The following is a 15,933-nucleotide window of genomic DNA, read 5'->3' as shown; positions in this document are numbered from 1 at the left end:
CTGCTGCTGCTGTTGTTTGCCTGCTGCTGCTTTGATACCCAGCAAGTGTATATAGATTAGAAGGGTATATGGGCAATATTCTACATTCAAATTAATTCTACATTCAAATCCATATACATAGGATTCAATTCTATGCCCATAGCCCAGAGCCATGGTATCCACATTATTGGGGGAACACGCAGAAATCCTATTTAGTGTTCTTAGATACATGGACACTACCCATAGACCTCCTCCAAGTGTCATCTTAGCCCGATAAACTAATGCTAATGTCAATATACACTTAAAATATATATATACACAATATATATGTGTGCAGATCCATAAATAATAATTAGAAAAATATGTTCAGCCAAATGGGATGAGGAATTAAATCAGACTGCAGGGTATCCCATAGACATCACTCCCCATTGCATTGCTTTGGTTCCTCTACGTTGCTCCGTGTGCATATTTTGCATCGCTTTACGATTTTAAAATAAATTACTTGAAAATTGTGTAAAACATGTGGCCAACTGGGCGTCTGTCTGCCTGTCTGTCTGTTTGGCTGTTTGGCTGCGATGTGGTGGAAAGAGGGCTAGAGTGTGGGGGCCGGCAACAGGTTCATTGATCGCATTTGAAATGCTTCGTTGGCCCGACATTAGCGGCCAGGTAGAAGGCAGGTAGGAGAGCGGCATAAGATCGTTTTGGGTTGGGCCCTGGGATCGCATCGCATCGAATCGAATGGGGGGAATGGGGGGATCGTTGAGCCTAATTAATGATATTTAGGTGCATTTTTTGAAAAGCCCCTGGGGCTGTCAGCAGTACACGCATTTGTCATTTGTTCTTGGTATATTCTTTATTTAATAATTAAAGCTCTTATTTAGTTTTCTTTTTGCTTCATTTCTGTTTGGTTGTTGTCTTTGGTTGTTGTTGTTTTGTTTTTGTTTTTGTTGGCCGCCTCTGCTTGTATATATTGTATGTGTTGTATATAATTTAATATAATATAATCATAATGCATACATTTATTATCGTGGAAATCTCTATTTAAAATATATAAAATATATATATATTTATTTTTTTGATTACTAAAAATGAAGCTTTTTCACTCATACGAACACTGAACCCAAAAAAAGGGAAATCAGCGTTTTAAAGATCATATCTTTAAATGACAAAGTAACTACTGGATTCTGAATGCATTAAATATATGTATTCTATATAATTATTGTTTGATCTACAATGAAATAGTATGATGTGTGGCTTGTGGCTTCTGGCTTCTGGAAATGTCTCTGTCATCCTAAAAAAAACCTCAACTTATCAAAAAAAAAGTCAAAGCTTATAAAAAAATCTACATGTATCATAATTTGAGCGTGTCTAACTAAGAAATCCTTCACTTTGAATCGTTTATGGGAATTTAAGGGAATATGGGAAAACATTGCGGATTCGATTTTTTAACAGTAAATATTTTCCATTATATTTGAAATATTATTTTTCCTTTTCGTGATTTCGAATTTTTTGGTCTCTAGTTTACGCTTTTTCTGTAAATAGACATTTATCTAAACTTTGAGCCTTTGAATACCTAAACATTTTCAATCTATACGAATTCCTATATACATTAGACAATCAATTTTGGTCTGCTGTATGATCATTTCTCTCGTTTTCCCTCGTGGCTAAATATATACTACATACTCGTATATGTATGTGTATGACATGACAACCTCACTAAACATAAGTATTTTTATGTGTATATGTATATGTGTATATTATATCTTTTGTAAGAATACACACCAAAAATTCAATTGTATGCCTTTACTATATGTTCAAAATAGTTTTAAACCCGCTTTGAATGACCGACTAAATTCCTTGGACTAAGCAATCATCTATCGACTAGAACTAATTGTGGTTTTTCTTTGGCTTACACTCTATAAATATATGTATTTATGTATGTATGTATGTAATGTATGCATGTAATGTAGTACCCGTACTAGTGTCGAACAATGTTTTGTTTTAATTTTAATCCATGAAGTAGCTAAAACTTCGACGCTTTCGACGGCTGCCCAAGGCCGATCTGGAGCGTGTTTTCAACCTTAGTTACCCGGACTTAATCCAGCGATCAATGGAGTATTCCAAGGCGGATATCCAGCTGATAAAAAAATAGACACTAGATACAGTAGATACTAGGATTATGTGATGTTTGGTGTTAGTTTACCGCTTCTTATCCATTTCGCTTTCAGTGCAAAAATAATAGTGACGCAATTTCGTTTCTGGTGGTATTATCTCGAATGAATTCTTCTTGCCGGACGCATTCGTGGACATTGAGGCCACCTTGTAGCCGTGCAAGCAGGCCATTCCTAGAGAAATTCAATTAATTATTTGTCTGGCTGTCCACTGTCTATTGGGCTTTGGGCTTTGGGCTTTTGGCTGCTGCCCCCCCCATGACTCACCGAATGCACTCTTGCTATTTGCGTCTTGGTAAAAATAGAGGCAGGCATCCTTAAGTACACAATAGCGTTTCGACCAGCCGCACCACCTTGAGCCCAATTTGAGCAAATAGCCAAAGCAATCGGGCCTCTGAATGTTGGTCGGAGCCTGGTACAAGCACCGCGCACTGTGAGGGGAAAATGATGTGAGAAACGAGCCCAGCCCTCACGTTAGTGTTTTTCTCAAAGATCAGTAACCCACACACCTCTTGTCCAGCCACTGGTTATCCTGGGAGGCGGCCTGGCGCAGCAGATTCAGCCATCTGTTGGCCAGATCATCCGAGTCGGCGGCCACGTACATGGGAATGCCCTCGCCAGCGTCCACTTTGAAGGCGAAAGGCTTGCCAATGTCCACGGGGCACAGATCCACAGTGTGCTTGGCCATGATCATCGCACCAACGGGCTGCGAGTCCTGGAAAATTATGAATTATAAAAACCTGAAACCTTAAACTCTGGCAGGGATCCCACTTACATCCTCTGTTTTGTAGTAATACAGACAGTTATCCGGCCTCAGGGAGAACCAGCGTCGCACCCATTTCTGGGCATTGGGCGCCCCCTTGGCCTGTCCGCTCTGGCGCCACAGATAGCCACTGAAGATGGGCTCGCTGGGTGGCTCCAGCTGCTCGTGCATCAGCACTCCAATGGTGCGGGCCACCTGCAGCTCCAGCTTCTCGCAGCCATCGTGGGCGATCTTCACGACCTCTGTGTGGTGTTTGTCCAGCACTTGGACGCCATTAACCGATATGATAATGTCGCCCACTTCCAGGCCGGAGCTCTCCGCCGGCGTTTCCGGCTCGATGGCGGCCACAACGACGGGCTTTGAGCCATGGATGCGGAAACCGAATTCACCCGAATCGCTCTTCACCACAACGGTTTTGTCCACGCCTGCGTGCGAAGAGAGGAACACACACACAGGTACAATCAAGCGAATAGATAAAGATATAGATAAAGAGATTTGTTTGATTTGTGTGATTTTATTTCCGGAATATATATATATTCCGACACCACTACTATTTACCACTCGTGCCGTTGCTCAGCTTTGATATCACAAAACTTTCGCGTGCCCATACCAAAAGCATTAGCTTTAAGACCTCCTCCAACTTGCGACGCACCGAATCCGGCGTGGAATTAGACGCTATTAATTCTGTGGCACAAACGAAAGGAAAAGGCTTAAACCATCATGGCCTCAAACATGCGCGGCTGCTCCACTGTTTACCCACCAATCATTTGAACTAAGATTTGTGTAAATATCGAATCTAGCCTTGGTAATCTCTCGCAGTTCTCGCACTTTTATTTCACATTTGGGAAGCGTTTTACGGTCGGCACACAACAAAGCACGCACCCCAACTAGCCGCAAAAAACTGCGAGCATAGTTTATTTTTTTACACTTCGCTCTAATGATTCTGCAGCATATGTCTGTCTGTGCCTGTCTCTGTGCCAAGTGCCGGTCATGAAAATTCGGAGCGCCATCGACCGACCGACCAACCATTTCATTATCTATGAAAAGTTCTCCCGCTCTGGCCAATGGCTCTCCTCTCTGATTCTCAGCGGAACACATCGCGCACGTTGTGCCAAAATTAGAATATTGTTTGGCTGTAAACAAGCAGGGTGCCCGAAGAGTGTGTACGAAACAGGGTGCCTCAAGTGGATTGTACTAAAGATTTATAGCAACAAAGTCTGGCGAAGAGAACGGGAGAGCACAGCTGGAAAGCACAGCTCGAAAGCACAGATCGAAAGCTTTTTACCGAGTACGCGAAGTGTGTGTACACAACAGGGTACCTCAAGTGGATAAAGATCATAACAACAAAGTCTGGCGACGAGAATGGGAGAGTAAGCTGAAATATCAGAGGCAGCACAGCTCGCAAGCTTTCCCGAGTGCGCGAAGTGTGTGTACACAACAGGGTACCTCAAGTGGATAAAGATCATAACAACAAAGTCTGGCGAAGAGAACGGGAGAGTAAGCTGAAATATCAGAGGCAGCACAGCTCGAAAGCACAGCTCGAAAGCTTTCCCGAGTGTTTTGTTATCTTTGGTCTTACTTACGGAAATTATTATTCTTCTGGCGATGATACATCTCCAGAGTGCATCGACGCTGAACAAGACGATGGAGAATCACCTGGTACTTGGCATGGAAACCCTTCTCGGACTCTGTGGAGGCCCTGCGCTCCCGCGAACGATCTGTGGATAAAAAATAGAACAATCTAGATTCTAGATCTATGTAGCTAAAGATAGCAGAGGATTTTCACTCACCGAAACACTGATGATCCAGCTGCGTCCACAGATCGTCATCCGTGAGGCGAGTGTACCTGCCCTCATCGTAGTGGCCCTTGTAGATGATATGGTGGTTCTGTTCCGTGCTGATATCGGGCAGGACACAGGGACTGGAGCCAGCAGGACGCAGAACTGGGGTATTGGGCAAGCTGGGAGCTCGACCACGCTCCTCGCTCTTGGCTCTGATGTTCTCCTGGCGGGACTTGTAGTGCCTGCCCCGCTCCCCGGCGTGATAGCGCTCTTCGGATCGGAAACGCTTGTCCATTTTCTTGTACAGCCGCTGAGTGGTTTTGGTGGTCACGGGGGAGTCGGCAAAGTCCGATGGGGGCTTCACAATGTCCGCCTCCTGTTCGATGTAGGGTATGGACTCCACGGAGTCACCTACCAGATCCTGCTGCTTGCCCTCCATCTCCTTGCCGCAGTGATGGCAGTGGCCCTGATCGGTGGCACTGGCCGCCGTGCCATCGGCCTCGCTGTAGAACACAGAGTCGGAGCCGGGCGACACCGAACGCAGGGACTCGATGGACTTGGCTTTCAGTTGACACATCGTCTCCGATGCGGACTTGGAGTGGGTGCTGCTCATGGGGGGCAGTTTGGGCGACAGCAGAGACGTGGGAGTGGCACAACTGTGCGGCTGTGGCTTCTTCACCTGCTCCAGCTCCCGCACCCGCTCCTGCGGCGGTGGCGGTGCCACTCCAATGACTGTTGTGGTGGTGGTTTCCGTTGTTATGGCTGCTGTGGTGGGCACAATGCTCGGCCTGGGACTGGGAACCAGTGTGGTGGTCATGCTGCCATCCAGCAGCAGTTCCGTATCCCCACTGGCGCTGCTCAGGCCGTAGATAGTGGGCCTCGTCCGTCGAGCTGCTGGTGCTGCCAGGACATCTTCGCGGGAGCTCTTGCGCAGCTGTCGTCGTATCTTCGGACGGAAACGTTTTATTTTGCTGGGACTGCCGTTCTCCAGGGCGCCAGCGCTGTGCTGCTCGGGCGACTGCAGCGATTGCTTGCCCGCCACGGCCTTCTTGATGGGACTGGTGAGGGCGCGCATGTTCTCCTTCTCGATGTCCAGCTTCATGCTGGTCTTGCGCCTCTTGTTATCCTCGTGCTTGAGGCGTCGCGCCTTGCACGTGGTCGTGACCTGCTCCTCATCGTCCTCGTCGTGGGGACTCTCGTAGTAGCCGGACGAGGAATAACGCACCTCACTGCGCTCGTCCTCGGAAATGGACTCGGGCTTGGGTTTCACTGCTGCCCCCGCTGCCTCCGTTGCGGCTACTTTGACTTGCTGGCTGCTGGTGGAGGGGCTGGTGGCCACCGCCTGTGGCTGGGTCTGTGGCTGGGATTCCTTGGCAGGAGATTTGATGGCCTGACAGCTGCCCGAGGATGTGGTGCTGCTGATCGAATGCGATGGCGACTTACGTGTCAGCTCTGCCACCGAACCACCCATGGGGGACTTGAGGGAACTCTGCGACATTTTCATCTGCTTCTCCCTCTCAGATGGTCCGTCATGGAGCAGATCCTCCCGCATGGAGTACAGAGAACTGGCACTCTCAAAGGAGCTGCCCGCATGCGTTTTATCCAGCTGTGAGCTTTGAGTGGAAACTGTTTAAAACAAAATAAAAGAGAAAGATAGTTCCAAATGTTAGATACATTTCTGGATAATATTTTGGGGATTTCACAGCTAAAGCATTGCGAGCAAGGCATTTATCAGGCAACAACAACAAACTAGAGAGACAGAGAGAGAGAGAGATTTATAGAGAGAGAGGAGGTGGATGATGTGGCTAAGACTATACGCTAATAGGCTAACAGGTTAACACTATGTATAACTAGTAGGGCTGTAAGCGTGAAAGCGGTGAGTGGTGTCCACAAAGTACGATTCATTTGATTGATTGATTGTTTGGCTTGATTGGTTGGATTGGCTGCTGATGGAACAAGGCACTAGAGAGGCTGCACACAACATTGATGATGGATTAAATTAACACTTAGGTTAGGGGGACAATTACGAGTACACACACAGAATACACACACAGAGTACTATCTATGTCTGATAGGGGCCCAAACCTGGCACTTGTGTGGCGGACGATGAACTTGTCGTTGTCGGCGGTGTCTTAATACCTGGTGTACGCTTCGAGTTGTCCGTACAGGTGGCATACTCATCTGTATTCGTGCTGCACTCCGAGATGTCCGCACTCCTTGCATAGTCCGGTACACCCATGGGCAGAAACGAGGCATCCGAGTGTCTGTAAGGGAGTAAATGGAACTCTAAGTAGATATTCTAGGTTCTAGGGTCCCTTCTACCTTTGCTTGCTGACTGCCACAGTCGGATACATGAGCTGACGTGCATCCGGCACGGATCCCCTTGGCACCATGGCACGCTTGGGCAGTGGCGAGGAGCCCATGGAGGAGTCCAGCGGCTGATTGCTCGACGGGGTTACAGCAATGGCTGGCGGCGGTGCCAGAGGCAGAGTGGAGGCAGGCCGTGAAGTTGTCGGTGTCGGGGTCTTGATGATCTTTGGCAGTGTTTGTAGGCCATAGGTGGGGCTCTACCAAAGAGAGAATAAAATTACAACGAAGACCAGGCAGCGAGTTGTAGCTGTGGTGTCCCACCTGCTCTTCAAAGTCCAAGGCATCCGTGTCCACGGAGCTGCGCTGCTGGTGCTGCAGCAGGAGATTCTTTCGCTTCGATGATGGCGTCAGCAGCAGATTGGAGCTGTAGGAGCCGTCGGAGATGTGCTGATCGGCGGTCAGAACGGTGACCTGCGACTCGTTCCAGATGCCATCAGAGTGATCGCGTGTCGTGTCGTTGGCCAGCGAGTCTGAGGATGGATACGTGGAGACATTGGCCAGCAGCAGCTCCTCGCGGCAGGGACTGGCCGGAGTGGAGGGCAGACGGAGTCCAGGTCCGGGTCCGGGTGCCGGGAAGATGCCCGCTGCAGCGGCATAGTCATCGTCCAGGCTGACGGATCGCTTGCGGAACTGCGACCGCTTATCCTGAATGTCCTCCAGAATCAGTGGCGGCGGCAGCGGCGGCGGTGGCTCAACCTTGCAGCCACACGGGATAATGTTCTCATAGATGGGATCCTCGTCCTCGGGATGATCATTCTCCGTTCTGTTCCGCTCCGATTCGGCTTCTTCTTCGTCATCCTGGTCCTGGTCCGGATCCTGATCCTGTTCTTCGTCCTCATCCTCGTTCTCGTCCTCGTCGCTGGGCACCAGCTCAACTTCGACTGACTTCAGCTTCGGGAGGGTGAGAGCAGCGGCCTGCGCGAGTCGCTGCTGCTGCATCTTCCGCATGGCAATCTCCGCCTTGTGCTGCTTTCGATGCTTCAGCTGGAGCTTGGGACTCGGCTTGGGCGAGACATGCGGCTTGAAGTCAATGAAAATCTCCTGCTCGTCCCGCCTGATGCCCCCCGCCTGGGGCTCGTCCGGAAAGCAGCTCACCTTGTCGCGTCGCCGGAAGGATGTGCGCGGCCCAAAGCCATCGATGAGCTTCTCCGTTTGGCCGTAGACCGGCATAGACTGACGCCGCAGGTCATCCCGGCGAAAGGGCGAGTCCATCATCTGGGGCAGCATGGACATGCGACGGGCCGCCTGCTCCATGCACACCTCCGAGCTGTAGCTCTCCGTCTCGTGTGGATGCGTCTCCTCCTCGTCGTCATAGTACTCCTCCACATCCTCCGCCTCGTCGTCGTTCTTGCAGTATTCACTCGGCGGCGGCAGCAAGTGGGGCCGCGTAAAGTCCAGGGCCACCCCGTGATCCGGCATCAAGTCCACACACTCCGTAATATGCTTGCACATGTCATGGCCGTGCAGGGCATCCGCTCTGCGGGGCAAACTGTTCGAGTAGTAATCCGTCTCCGTGCGCGCATGCGAGCTACAGGCCCGTCGCGGCAAGCTGTTGCTCTCGTAGTCGAAGCTCTCATTGAGGGCCACCGCCGCGGCATTCACGTTCACGTACTCCACATTCTGTTCGGCCGGACAGGGACGTCCCCTGCTCAGGTGCTCCATGCCCAGACCATAGCTGTGGGGATCCAAGAGCGGAGGCGGCGGCTTGTAGTACATGATGTTGTTCTGCGCATCCGAGAGCGTTTGCAGTGGAGTCACATCCTGCGACTGGGTTCGGTAGATCATTTCGTGGGGGTAGATCACTCTATGGGTGGGGGAAAATTGCACTTTAGATGAGATGATGAGATCTTTCCTTCTCTGCTTGGCTTACCCCGGTTGATAGTGATGCGTTTGCACGTCCTTGCCGTTGGGAATCTCCGAGAGGCTCTTCGTTAGCTTCTTGCCGTTCTGCAGGCCATTGGTCTGGGCGCCCTGGGACACCACCTTAATGCGATGTGGCGGCCTGGGGCTCAACGACATGATTTGCGTGCTGTAGCCAGCCTGACGGCGCGCGGCCAAATCCGTTTGCGTGGCCTGAGTTTTCATGGCATTCCGAAACTTTTTCTCCACAATAAGGACCTCAGGACTGGGCGGTGGCAAGGCCATGGGCAGCGGCTGTGGTATGATGAGACCCAGCATGTTGTCTAGAGACGAGAAATGTTGGCAATAAGAATCGACAAGTGTAGGGATGGGTCAAGGGCTTACCCGGCAAGGGCTGATGCAGATGAATGGGCGCATGATGATGCTGACATGTCTGCAGTTGCACTGACTGTGGCAGCCAGGTTTTGGGCAGCGTCGAGCTCTGTGGCACTGTGACTGTGGGCTGCAGCGTCTCGTACATGGAACCAGAGGCAATTATGGGCTTCTTGCCGCCAATCAAACGCTCCTGACTGCTGGCCGTCTTCAAGCGACCCGAGGAGCGGAAACCCGCATTCACATTGTCGAAGCTGGTGAGCGTATGCGAGCGAGCGAAGCTCACATGTTTGGTTCTGCACAAAAAGGAAATCGATTAAGGAGGATATATTATACAGAAGCTAGATATGTATAGATACCTTCCCGCCTGCTGCTGCTGCTGCTGCTGATGGTGATGAGTGTTCGGCATCGTGGCATATGTGGGGCAGTGATACGAGCTGTGGAGTAAGTAAATCACACAGGACTATTAGCTGCACTCGCTTCTTGGACGCTCGGACTCTAATTTACATTTAATTCGCATTAAACTTTATTTCAACTATATTTTGCTTTTCTCTTTGGTGTTTTTTTTTTTCATTTCATTTGCTTTTTGGTCACGTGCAGACACATAACATAAAATAAACATTTTTAGCGCACTTTCTTTGGTTAATAGAGTTCTTGCTTGTTCGTTTTCTTTTCAGATACTATTTAAGTTTAAGTATTTTAGTCTAAGATTTTTGTTTAGATTTTAGGTTTAGATTTTAGATCACTTTACATACCAAACATTTAGATTAGCGATTTGATTGGTGTGTGATGTTGGTGGTGTAGGATTTGGTGGAGCGCAAAGCTCGACATAATAATTCCGTAGCAAAACATCCTGGTAAAAGGATTCAAGTGGTGCTGTACAACAAGTTGCCCTTTACACATTTTGATCATTTTCATTTTTTGTTTTGTTTTTTTTTTAGTATTTGTGGGTATTTTTTTGCATGGTTCAATTTTGGTTTTTTTTAAATTTTTTACAGTCGTTTTTTTTTTTGATTGATTTTTGAGGAGAGAAGGATAGGTGAATGAATAACGAAAGAGTATACGAAAAAGGTATTTTTTATACAGCGTTTCTAGTTCTCAGTGTCGGGCAGAAGGTATTCAATATTGTATTTCGGTTTGGATAGAACTTTGGAAGCAAAAGCGAGCGGCATGATGCATATATGGAGATGCGATAGAGAGGAAAGCGCTGAGTGTTGTCTTTGGGTACAGGCAAGCATTGCAAGCGTACTACTATAGTCATTAACACATAGTATCTAGTATATATATATATATGGGGGGGGATAGTGTAACAGTAGAGAGTTAGAGACTACGGATAGGGCGACAGTTTGAGGCATGATCTAGCGACAGTTGGCATAGCAGTTTTACAGTTTTGATTTTAGTTTTGGGTTTTTCGGTTCTGTTCTTTGTTTTTCGGTTCGGGAATCACCATTGCGGAGCACATACCTATGGTTCGTTTGGTACTCGGTGTTGTTGTTGGTTTGCTGCTGCTGCTGCTGCTGTTGCTGTTGCGCCGCCTGCTGTCCTATCCAGGTGTATCGTCCACCCAGATCCGGCTCACTCGACTTTCCCGTGCTTAGAATCGAGGCTGGCTGTCGTCGAAAATAGGAACTATCCAGTTCGTGTGTGTCCGTGTAGTTGTTTTGATATCTAACCAGCCGATGTGATTATTTACGCGTCATAGCTGCAGAAGCAGATGTATTGACTGCAACTCACCGTGGATACTTCTCGAATGGCGCATACGCTGCCAGATTCTCATCGGAGGGCACACGCCGCCCCACACAGCCGCCCAGAAAGCTGCCCGACTGCGTCTGTCCGCGCCGCGAAAGGCACCCAAAGAAGCGTTCCCTGCGCGGTCGCTGCTCTATGCTATGCAGCTGTCGATCTGTGAGGCAGTACTGCAACAGGAGCACACTCATTCAGTGATCAATCTTGGTGCAGGCTCAGCTTGGCACTCACCTGTTCCCTGATATCGCCGCGCGAGTAGACGGAGGCGCGTGGTTGCAGCTCGGTGGAAAGCGTGTGACGGAGTCGTCGCCGGCCCGTGTTCTCATCCTCGGAGTCGTAGCTGCGATCCATGTGGCTGGAATAGGTGGCCTGCGATGATTCAAGAAAGTTCTAATCACTTAATTTTTAATGGAAAAATGCTAAGAATATATCTGAATTTCTAAGAATCTTTTCCATTGCATATAACTTTGCTCTTTTCCTATCTTTAACTTTCTGCTGGTTCTCTGCAACCCTGTCATTTCTGTGATATTGATCATGGCAATTTACTTCTCCATTTGGTCTGCCCTTTGCTTAATTTATTCCATCCATCTACCCACCCTGCCATTCATTTGTTATCTCTTTTAATGACTCAACTACCATTCCAACTGATTCATTTGAAATCTATTCCCTCCTTTTTGTCCCTTTTTTTCGTCGTTCGCATTTCTCATTTCTCTTTGCGTGATTCGCGAACTAAGATTCGCATCGAAATAATTGTGTCAATCATTCGCCAGTGGCATTGCCATTACCAGTGACAGTGACAGTGCCTCCTGCTTCCTGCCTCCTGCCACTTGCCAATTGCCACTTGAGATTCCCGCTAGTCACATCTCTGGCACAAATTAATTGTCTGCCCCGCCCCCGTCTGCCACACGTTTTGCGGTGATACGAACCTTGGCGGAGACCTCAATGTTGCCCAATGACACAGCATGGTGTAGACCTGCAAATGAAAATGTATTTCGTTTCATTTGCCGTTTGGCATTTGCCATTTGCGAGAAGTACATAAAACATGGCGTACATAAAATATGTGATTATGTGTCTTGGAACTGCCATGTTTTAGTCAGGACTCAGGGACTCAAGGACTCAAGGACTCAAGGACTTACCACTGCCGGCAGTGCCGCTGCGAGGACCAGAGCTTGTGCCCGTGCCAGTTCCAGTCGTTGATGCCGTGCCCGTGCCCGTGCCCGTGCCACGCAAGGCAATATCCATTTTCAGCGAAACAAACAAAAAGTAAAAGAAATAAAAATGGAAATGGAAAAGAAGAGGAAAACGAAAAGCGAAACAAGGGCAGGCACACACACACACACACACACACACACACACACACACACACACACACACACACCAAACACACACACACGCAGACACTCGAGGAGGAGCAGAGCGTAGAGATATCCTTCTGAAGTCTATATATATATATATATATACGGCAGATATATAGAGATATATTTGTGGAGGCGGGGACAGAATATCTTCGTTGTGTCTGCTGTCTGCTGTCAATTGTCTGAAACCATTCGCTTCAGCTGCTGTTCCTGCATCTCCGCCTGCTTCGTCATCACCATCCAGAGCATCCTCATCCAGAGCATCGCAGCATCAATATTGATAATTAAAAGAACTTAATTCCTACAAGTTCTCCGAGAATAGAGCTTCGTTGTTTCGACTTGAATGGTTTCATTTGAGTTATCCCTTTGTGTCCTTTGCTCCCAAACACACTTTCGGATGCTGCCTTTTGTACACTAATCTCCCTGTGGACTTATGCAAGGCAGTCGTCGTCGTCAGCAATCGATATTCGCGCTGCCCAAAAAAAAGGGGGACCGTTGTGCCGTGGAAAAAGCCGTAGGAAAAACGCACCGACAAGAATTGGGTTTTCCGGTAGACTTTCTTTCTGCTGCTGCTGTCTTTTCTTGCCAAAAAGTGCGTTTTCCTTGTAGTTTTTCGGTTAAGTATTCCTTATATCTTGGGCTATTTCCATATCGTAGTACTGTTCTTTTTTGCGTACAAAGATTTTCTGTGTACGTGTGTGTGTGTGTGTGTGTGTGTGGGGGCGCTGCGTGTGGCTTTAGGTAACCCGACAGACGACAGCGTTACGGAATGGAAGTGGTATCCAAAAAACACGCTCCGTGCGCCGTGGCGTTGATGCTGGAACTGAAACCAACTGCGGATGGGACTCACTCGCAGGACGTCTCGCATCCGAGACGCACACGAGAGTACGAGAGTGCCAGAGTGGCAGAGTGGCAGAGTGGAGCTCTGCCACAAAAGAGAGTCCAGTCTCACCTCTCACTAAACAAGAGAGAGAGAGAGCAGCAGAGACTCCTCCTGGAAGCAAGGCAAACATAAAACAGATGTTCGGCATCTGTGGTGTGGTGTGGTGCGTGGCAGCAGCACCAGCGGCAGCAGCAGCGGCAGCGACTGCAAAAGCGCAACAATGGACTTGTTTTTGTGTCGCTGTGGGAGGGTGTTGGATCCGGACGCCTGGAACTAGGCAACAGAGCGTGCGTATGCGCATGACAGCGCAGCAGAGACGTCGACTGAGGCATGGGGCTGCTGCAGCAGCATTGGCAGCAACTGAAATAGCAACAGCAGTAGCAGCACCAGCAGAAGTGGCAGCAGCAGAAATTGTAGCAGCAGCAGTGTGGCAGCGTGACAGCTTCGGTGGAGGCTACTCCGCGCGGCACGTATCCCAAAACCCAGCCAGCGGCTAAATTTCACTTAGAACGCGTGTTGGACGCGTCGACCAAAGTTGACTTCACACGACGGCCCTCCAGCTTTAAGGCAAAACATCATCACTTTACCCTCCTCCGCCCACACACACTCCCCTGTCTTTTTTCCATCCTCCTCCTGCTGCGGAAAGCTTTAATCGAAGCAACGAAGCTTTTATGCCCTTGCCTTGCGGAAGAATTTAATTGGTTTTCGTGTGTCTGTGGGCGCAGGCAGGGCAGCTCGCGTCGGCATTAGGAGTAGTTAGGTTAATTTGCTTGAGATATCTGCCACAAATGAAAGAACAAAGCCACACAGAAGCCCCCCAGAACGGAAGCGATGCTGCAGCTGGAAGCATTTCCCAGGCACAAAAGTATTTTCCACCCAAAATAAAACCAAACATTTCGTGTGGCACACTTTTAGGGGCAGAATTAAATCTGTTTTATGCTGGGGGCAATCACTATCACTGGCCTGGCCCGGTGTCTGCCTTATAGTGTTATTACAAGTAGTCGCATAAAATTTTAGAAGATTTACCATTTGGGTAAAGTAAGAGAATGGCCGAGAATGTTGGCTATAAAGCCGCTAATGGGATGAACGACATTTTGGAGATCCTTTATGAATGTATACTGGTATACTGGTCTCGGCTCTCATCTTAAGAGAGTCTTAAGAGGCTTGACACGTTGATGGAGGCCCAAGTCCCCTCAAATCTAAGGATAAATCATAGTTTGTAGACAATTTCCTTTATTTGATATCACTGCAATACGATCTGGACTTCATCTATTAACAGCAACCCATAAAAAGCCTATAAACTTTGGCTATTTCGAACCATTCGTCAGAAGGGATCAATGTCTAATGGCAGACCACAGTTTAACTAACAAAGAGTTGACGCTCTCTTTTTGCAGATAAAACGATACAGAAGTATATCAATAAGATTATATTTATATACCCATGAATGATGGCTGACACACAAAGACAATGGGCCCCTGTAAGAGCAGAGTAAATCATAATTTCTCAGAGCATAACCTTTGCTGAGTCAACAAGTTGAGGGATCATGACCGTGCCCCCGCCCACTTTTGATCCCTTGAGCTATGACAATCTTTAATCAGTTATATAGCCAAAATGCCCCGAACGCTGCCCTTACCATTTCCGCAATATAGATGACAATAGTTTCCGTTTGGGCCCCGTGTGTTTGCTTACCCAAAATCAACCCCCCGTCTGGGGGGAGGGTCTGTCTGTATGGCCAGGATAAACCCTCACTGCATGTATGTATGTGTGTGTGTGTGGGTGTGTGTGGGTTTTCTGTGTATAATAAACCATATCTATGTTTGCGCTACGTTCTGTGTGGCATGCATATGTATGAGTAGGAGTATGTATGCTTGCAGCAAATTGTCTTATGGCTTTTTGGCCATGTGCCTCGAGACGGCTCTGTGAAGTTTCTCGCCCTGTGAGCCGCCTACTACGCAAATATTCCGAGGCTTAAATGTGTTTTGCGCCGACTACGACTACGACCACGACCACGGCGGCCCCAAGTCAATATAAGGCAAATATCAAGCATACGCACTGTGGACGTGGATGTGGATGTGAATGTGCCGAAGCCCCGGCATAATGCATGAAAAATTGAGCATGTCATTGACGTTGTGTGGAATTGTTATATGTGCTCTGTGTCGATGGCGGCCTCTCGTCGACTGTTTACAGTCTAGGCACGTACCATAATGGGGACCTCGGGGCTGTATGTACAATATATGCAACATTAAGGGGAGGTCTTGACTTTGGCAACGGCTAGGGTAAACTTTTTAATCGGCCTGGCTTTACAGTGCCACAGGGTGCTGCCTTGCCCCCACCTCATCTCTCTCTTTTTGGGTGCTGTGTTGTGGTGTGTTTGCCCCACACCACACACAACACACAAATTGACGCTTTATGTTAATGCCATTAATTAATAAATGAAATATGACATTGGCAGTGCTGTTGAACTTGTTTATTCAATTTTAGCACGTATTAAATGAAAACTTTGTTGTGGCCAATGGCAAATCCGTCGTCCTTTTGCCATCGTTTGGGGTTAAAATGTCCATCCTGGGGCTGTCACTTATTGTCACGACCACCCTAATTGAATGGAATTGAATATAGTTTATAGGGACTTAAGTTTCCATTTAGGTGTTTTCCT

General features: G+C 48.2%; 1 protein-coding gene across 2 annotated transcripts; it reads right to left on the bottom strand.

Moving 5' to 3' along the window:
- Positions 1–1,016: 1,016 nt before the first annotated feature.
- Positions 1,017–12,364, bottom strand: LOC111080405. Of its 2 annotated transcripts, XM_041594749.1 has the most exons (18): positions 12,179–12,364; positions 11,969–12,015; positions 11,274–11,411; positions 11,031–11,212; positions 10,761–10,964; positions 9,656–9,733; positions 9,309–9,592; positions 8,935–9,247; positions 7,326–8,868; positions 7,017–7,261; positions 6,834–6,958; positions 4,704–6,320; positions 4,497–4,631; positions 2,926–3,338; positions 2,660–2,865; positions 2,418–2,581; positions 2,183–2,324; positions 1,017–2,116 (listed from the first exon to the last, which is right to left on the bottom strand). In XM_041594749.1, exons 1-18 carry the CDS (start codon positions 12,282–12,284, stop codon positions 2,065–2,067), a joined length of 5,994 nt encoding a protein of 1,997 aa, XP_041450683.1. In that variant the 5' UTR covers positions 12,285–12,364; the 3' UTR covers positions 1,017–2,064. The 2 variants fall into 2 exon arrangements, with proteins under 2 accessions (XP_041450683.1, XP_041450682.1); XM_041594748.1 differs by lacking the exons at positions 4,497–4,631; positions 4,704–6,320; positions 6,834–6,958; ... (8 more) ...; positions 11,969–12,015; positions 12,179–12,364 and adding exons at positions 3,472–3,597; positions 3,674–3,872 and having other exon boundaries at positions 1,019–2,116.
- Between the last annotated feature and the right edge of the window lie 3,569 nt (positions 12,365–15,933).

Source organism: Drosophila obscura, unplaced genomic scaffold (assembly GCF_018151105.1).
Source record: "Drosophila obscura isolate BZ-5 IFL unplaced genomic scaffold, ASM1815110v1 contig_36, whole genome shotgun sequence".
Lineage (NCBI taxonomy): Eukaryota > Metazoa > Arthropoda > Insecta > Diptera > Drosophilidae > Drosophila > Drosophila obscura.
Note: the sequence above shows the minus strand (reverse complement) of the source record. Positions and strands in the feature narration are given on the sequence as shown.

What these genes read in the sequence shown, in the direction of transcription:
- LOC111080405 (XM_041594749.1), bottom strand. Translation starts at nt 12,284, where the DNA reads ATGGATATTGCCTTGCGTGGCACGGGCACGGGCACGGGCACGGCATCA. An exon ending in CAGCGGCACTGCCGGCAGTG is followed by an intron (nt 12,016 to 12,178) that starts GTAAGTCCTTGA and finishes TTTCATTTGCAG; the next exon opens with GTCTACACCATGCTGTGTCA. An exon ending in AACCAGTGGCTGGACAAGAG is followed by an intron (nt 2,582 to 2,659) that starts GTGTGTGGGTTA and finishes TTCCCCTCACAG; the next exon opens with TGCGCGGTGCTTGTACCAGG.